The sequence below is a fragment of the Arvicanthis niloticus genome, chromosome 3, assembly GCF_011762505.2.
Source record: "Arvicanthis niloticus isolate mArvNil1 chromosome 3, mArvNil1.pat.X, whole genome shotgun sequence".
Lineage (NCBI taxonomy): Eukaryota > Metazoa > Chordata > Mammalia > Rodentia > Muridae > Arvicanthis > Arvicanthis niloticus.
In genome coordinates this window covers 78,810,399-78,816,720 of record NC_047660.1, presented here as the reverse complement: position 1 = coordinate 78,816,720, position 6,322 = coordinate 78,810,399, and the positions used below count along the sequence as shown (strand labels likewise).

The 6,322-nt window shown below is 46.3% G+C and overlaps 1 protein-coding gene across 2 annotated transcripts; it reads left to right on the top strand.

Moving 5' to 3' along the window:
• Positions 1 to 2,187: 2,187 nt before the first annotated feature.
• Positions 2,188 to 6,104, top strand: Tmem254 (transmembrane protein 254). 2 transcript variants are annotated; one of them, XM_034497055.2, is made up of 4 exons: positions 2,188 to 2,528; positions 4,174 to 4,277; positions 4,492 to 4,551; positions 5,159 to 6,104. In XM_034497055.2, exons 1-4 carry the CDS (start codon positions 2,442 to 2,444, stop codon positions 5,277 to 5,279), a joined length of 372 nt encoding a protein of 123 aa, XP_034352946.1. In that variant the 5' UTR covers positions 2,188 to 2,441; the 3' UTR covers positions 5,280 to 6,104. The 2 variants fall into 2 exon arrangements, with proteins under 2 accessions (XP_034352946.1, XP_034352945.1); XM_034497054.2 differs by lacking the exon at positions 2,188 to 2,528 and adding an exon at positions 2,579 to 2,781.
• Positions 6,105 to 6,322: the final 218 nt, after the last annotated feature.

The following is a 6,322-nucleotide window of genomic DNA, read 5'->3' as shown; positions in this document are numbered from 1 at the left end:
CCAGATGTAGCAGCCAGGAGCCCAAAGGTACAAAAAGGGCAGGTAGCCAGAATGTCTCGATTATATAGATGGAAAAGGAGCCCAGCCTCTGGGCCAGAGAGTTCAGAGAAAGGGCTGGGTATGCCAGCCATGCCCTTAGGTAGGAACTAAGGGATACAGAGAGAACCCGGAGGCTGGGTACACGTCGATGTGTTAAACAGGCACCTCAGTTGCTTGCCCCAGGTTAAAATTTAACATTCCCTACTCTCCTGCTGCAACCTTCCTTCCTGATGTCCCCACTAGTATATTGGGTAAGCATATTGATTTGTGCGTTTCTTCTGTTCTGTGACTATAAAACTGCACGCCTCCCTTGATGGAACAGGACATTCACGGTAACATGAATCTATGTTCCTAGGTTTCAATCATTCCTATCTGGCTCAGAAAGGCCATTTGTTTCTTTTGTCTCTCCTGAAAAATGTAAGTCATTATGGTTCATTTTTAGTATGCGGTGTGCTTAGAGAGCTCGTGAAAGAGACACAGATAAGCAAGAGGCAGGAGGCCCCTCCTTCCCTAAGCAGGAAGCCAGTGCTTAATTATCTCAGAATTCTGAAGGTTAGAACGTTGTAGGGAGTCAGCTAACTGTCCACAATCAAAAACAAATTCCTTAGCTGCACAGTGGTAGTGCATGCATTTAATCCCAGCACTTGGGAGGCAGAGGCAGTCAGATCTCTGTGAGTTCGAAGCCAGCCTGGTCTACAGAAAGAGTTCCAGAACAGAATTACTACACACAGAAACCCAGTCTCAAAAAGGGAGGGGGGCTTTCCTGAATTAATAGGATGGGGATTTGGGAAGGGGGCTTGTGGCACGTAAAACCATGCCAGGAAGTTTGGTAAAGTAGAGCAGGTACAGACCTGGAGACTCAGTGGGCACACATCTGAGGCTTAGGTGACTGCCACCTCCCTGACCTACTCCTGACTTGGAACACATGCCTGTGGTCACACAGGGTCAAGACAGAGTTCTTCATGATAATGAGGTACCTGGAGGCCCTGAGGGCTTACTAAGCTTCCCTTTCCACAAAAGATATTAATCTTTTAATCTTTATAATCTTCATTGCAAAAGATAGTAACCTCATACCCACCCTGAAAAGGGGATATGGTTTTAGGCATCTACTTTCCACCATGACAATAAACTGTTTAGAACCCTGGACCATCTCTGTTCATCGAGATTTGCCATGGAGAAGGCCTATGCCTACAGAGCTGCAGCCTAATCTCCCGTAAAAGGCCTCTGTGTGCTCCCAGCCACAACCTGCTTATCTTGTGGGTGCTGGGAATTGAGCCCAAGTCGCCTGGAAAAGCTCTTACCCACTGAGCCATCTCTCCTGCCCCTGTATTCAGAAATTTTAAAAACTACTATCTTTAGCCAAATCAGCAGACCAGCCATTTTTGCCTTGTTTCTATGTTAGCATCCCTCTCTGCAGGTCAGCCTGCTTAAAACCGCTTCTCACTAACCAATCTCTTAAACTTATTACAGCACGAGGGGTTTGTTCCCATGCACCTAGCAGGAACAAGCCAGAAGAGCCCCCGGGAATCATTTAGGAAAGAGACTCCCAAAAGCTTAGAGCACACGTAGATAACCTACCTGTGTGAAAAGCTGCTCAGAAGGGGAGAATGGTGCCCAGGAGTTCTGATTACAGGTTCCCATACTTCCCGTGTTACAGAAGGCTTCTTTCTGCTCTCCTCTCTGTGTAGTCCTGGCTGTCCTGGAACTCATTATGTAGACCAGGCTGGCCTCGAACTCAGAAATCTGCCTGCCTCTGCCTCCCAAGCGCTGGGATTAAAGGCGCGGGCCACCACTGCCCAGCTAAGTAATAACTTTTTAACCAGAAAGTAAAGTTAAATCACTGATATTTAGTAAGCAATATGGATTAGAAACTTAATGCTTTATTTTTAGATAAATCCAAAAGCTCGACCTGGGATAATACATGGCAGTTTTTTACGGATAGAGTGAAACACACGTGGGCTAAGAAACCACACTAAGTTTACAAAAAGCAGTAGACAGGTAGGGATAGCCAGACTCGGTAGGCCCCCCCCCGTCCCCCCCCCCCCCCCCCCCCCCCCCCCCGTGTATGGCTCCTCCCAAATGAGAGGTAGGTATAGCCTCATTCCCTAGGCCAGCGCTGTGAATGGCTCCACCCAAATGAGGTGAGCAAATGAGGAGGCGCAATTCACACGCGCGACTCATTGAAATGGCTCGGAAACTTGGCTCGCCGTTATCAAGGAGGCAAAACAGCAGCTACTCTTAACTGAAATTGAGAGGTGCCTCCTGCACTGGGAAGGACCGATATTCGGTCCCCAGGTCACCGAAGCCAAAACCTTCCGGGTCTGCTGCACAGGAAGCCGCTCGCCCCGCCCCGGCCACCTTCCTCCGGGTCCCAGAGACTGTCCGGTGGGATCGCTGCAGCGATGGGGACGGCCACAGGCACCGGTTACTTCCAGAGGGGCAACTTGCCCTGGTTCATAGTCATCATTTTCTCCTTCAGCTACTACACGGTAACTCCCGCGAGCCGCAGGCCGGCTCCGCGCAAGCGCACTGGCCATCCATGGCTAAGCCTGGGGAACCGGCTCGACAGGCTCTCCCTGCGTGGACGGGGGCGGGAAGCGATTCTGTCCCTACGACTCAGTGTTTAGGTCTCTCGAGATGGTGGTGGCGAAGTCGGAGGCCCGTAGGGACCCCACTGCTTACTTCCGTGCGGCCAGACCCTGGCCCTCGCTGATCACCGCCCTGGGGCTGGGCTACTACGCGGTAGGCGTGGGGAGTGCTGGAGCGTGCTGGCCGCTCTGGCCCTTGTTTGAGCAAAGGGTGGGGGGTGGACAGTTCTGCACAGGCGCATGGAGGTTGCCTGGGTTACTGATGTACACGGAAGTTCGGTGGGCTCTGAGGGATTTCTAGTTGATGGTGTTCTGGTCCTGGCATCCATGGTCATTGAAGTAAAACCAAGTTTTATCCTTTGGGGAAGAGAGAAGTGAAATTAGTATATAACAGTACACCTAACAACTCAGGATAAGATTCGAAGCAGAGTGCTTGAATAAGTTTGAATTGCTTGAAAAATTGGGATAAATCTAATGGAGGGGTGGAGTTTATATTGCTAAAAAGGAAGGAAAAGAATATAAGTGGATATAGGTGTGGAAGAAGACAGGTGCACAGAGGAAGAGTAGCTCTTGTTCATCTGAGGAAGATTTTGCTTAAAGAATAATGGGAAAGATGCTGGGAAATACTTTGGACTCAACTGGTATAATTATGAAGAAATGCTATTTAGATATTCCAGGAGACCCTGGGATTGTCATGTCCCCAGTGTTATTGGGGTCAAGGGTCATCACCCCTATCCTAGTGTCACCATAAACAGAGGCATGAATTGAGACATTTCAAGACTGCATTTTTGTTCTAAGGTCCCGTGTCTCTGATTGGTAGCATATAGAAGGGAGGAAGTTTTTGCTAGTTCGGACAGAGATACTGAGGAGGTGGCAGGTGAAACCCTTTAGTTCCACTGGTTGGAAAGAAGCCATTACAATGTAAGGTTCATCAGAACTTTATGAAACATCAGGTGACAGGTACTGCTGTTCTTGACAAGAATGGACAGGACTAGAAAAATGTTGAAAGTGTTGAAATAAGTCTCAAGCCATGCCAGGCTCGCAGACACTACGAGACAGACAGAGAAGACGGTGATCCAGCTATGGAAACGGTGCGCAAACAAGCAGCTGCAACCAAAACTTCAGAAAGCTGCTTCTACTCGCTTCCCGTGCCTATGCTGAAGGCATCCCCAGTTTGGGGTACAGAAAGTGAAAGAGAAGCAGTTCTAAATTAAATAGGAGATTGGCTCAAGCTGTAATTTCTGCAGTCTAGCCGAGGCATATAAATTCTTTTAAAAAAAATAGTTAATAACCTCTATAAAATAATGTTTTGCTGATAACCATTAAGAAAAACAGTCACCCCGGACACTGACTCTGGTAAGCGTATTTCTTCTGCATAAGTCTCACAGTTAAGTTGTTTTGAGAACATGAGTGTTGGGGAAGGGAGGACTGGGTGACTTGCTGAATTTCTTTGGTGTGTAGTTTTTGTACAATCATTACTATTTTACAGATGCTTTAAAAAATAACCATTTGCTGGAAATATTCTGTGCCTTTGGTTCTCTTGCAGTGGGTTGTCTTCTGGCCTCAGAGTATCCCTTATCAGAGCCTTGGGCCCCTGGGTCTCTTCACACAGTACTTGGTGGACCACCATCCCATCTTTCTAAGGAATGGGTAAGCAAAGCTAGGTTCTGGGCAGACACTGCAGCTCCAAGGTCTTGGTACCAGGAAGGCCTGCAGATCCCTTTAGATAGATAACAATGATGCTAGTTTGCCATCAGATGCCTTTCTTTTTAAAGTTTCTGTATTAGAATTGATTAGCAAATAACTGTCACCTTAAACTAAAAAAAAAGAAAGAAAAACTTTTTTTTCCCTTTTCTGGTTTTAGGTATTGGCTTACTTGGCTAATTCATATTGGAGAGTCCCTGTATGCCTTGGTATTATGCAAGTAAGTCTTTGTAATAGGAACTTACCACTTTTATCTTGGTATCTGATGTAAGACATGGGTAGCCATGTCTAAATAATTCATACACTTTCAGGCTGAGCGCATGCTCCATTGCAGCCTGAATCCCTATACCTAATACTGAGCCTGGATCAGACGTATTCAGTAAATGTTTGATGACTGAATGCAGTTTCTTATGTTGCTAGTTAATGATTTAGTTAACTGGGATACTTTGGCTGTGTTTCAAAAGTTCTGCTTAACAGACTAGGAGTCTGTCTTCTAGTCTGCAAAAGAGCTGAGTTACTCCTCTAGGCTGGTGATTTTTTTCAATCCAATTTCACAATGGAATCACATGAGGAGTTGTTTCAAAAATACGCATGCCTGGTTTCCAGACCTAGAGATTGTGATCTGATAGGCCCTGCTTCAGATACCAGTGTATGTTCTTTCTTAAAGCTCCTCAAAAAGTTCTGTGTGTCAATGTAAATTAAAAGCTGCCAAACAAGATCCTTATAGATTGTACCTCAGAATTATACATAAAACTAAAAGTATTAAAAAAGTAAATTGTCCCCAAGAACTGACATTAAAATTCTGTTGTTTAAATTTGCTCTTTTAGGCGTAAAGGAATCACAGACATCCAGGCTAGGCTCCTCTGGTTCCTACAGACTTCTGTGTTTGGTATGGCCTCTCTCTGTGTCCTGCTTGCTTACAAACCAAAGCACCAAAAACACAATTAAAGGAGAGAGTGGAGTTTCCTCTCCACTGCTGCAAGCCCTACTTTCAGTGGGTCCTAGTTTCCATGATGACCTCTCTGTCTTCTAGGCAGTGTCTGTCCGTAGAAACCTATCTGAGACCCTCTGGTTACTATTTTCTTTCTTTCTTTCTTTCTTTTTTTTTTGGGGGGGGGGGGGGGCTGGAGTGCTCTGACCAACCTTGGTTAGACCTATTGTTGTTTAAGAAAGAAATAAGAAAGACCCTGCCTTTCCAGTTCTACAGACCTCCTGCCTGAAGAAGGCCTTGAACCACTTTCCTGCAGTTCTTAGCTGAGCCATTTCCTTGCCTTTTAGCTGAGACACACAAACTAGATTTGTTTGTGGGTCCACCTTTGCTCTTTGTGGTGGTTTGAATATGCTTGGTCCATGGGAAGTGGCACTATTAGGAGGTGTGGCTTTATTGGAGGAAATGTGTCACTGTGGAGGCCAGACTTTGAGGTCTCATATATTTGCTCAAGTCTGGCCAGTCTCCTTCTGCTGCCTTCAGATCAAGATGTAGAACTCTCACCAGGCAATGGTGGTGCACACCTTTAATCCTAGCTCTTGGGAGGCAGAGACAGGCGGATTTCTGAAGTTTGAGGCCAGCCTGGTCTACAGAGTGAGTTCCAGGACAGCCAGGGGTACACAGAAACCCTGTCTCGAAAAATCTGAAAGAAAGAAAGATGTAGAACTCTCGGCTCCTTCTCCAGCACCATGTCTGCCTGCACGCTGCCATGCTTCCTGCCATGATAATGGACTGAGCCTCTGAAACTGTAAACCAGCCCCAATTAAATGTTCTCCTTTCTAAGAGTTGCCTTGGTCTTGATGTGTCTTTACAACAATGAAATCCCTAATTAAGACACTCCCTGTTCTGACGAGTGCCCCCTTCCCTCCTCCTCACAGATATCTTAGCTTCTACCCCCAAACCTTTTCTGGTTCTGGACCAAAATAAAGTAAAGCTTTCACATAACATCAGTTCCATATGCACTTATTAGGTACCATGAGGCAAGAGCTTATTCATCCACACC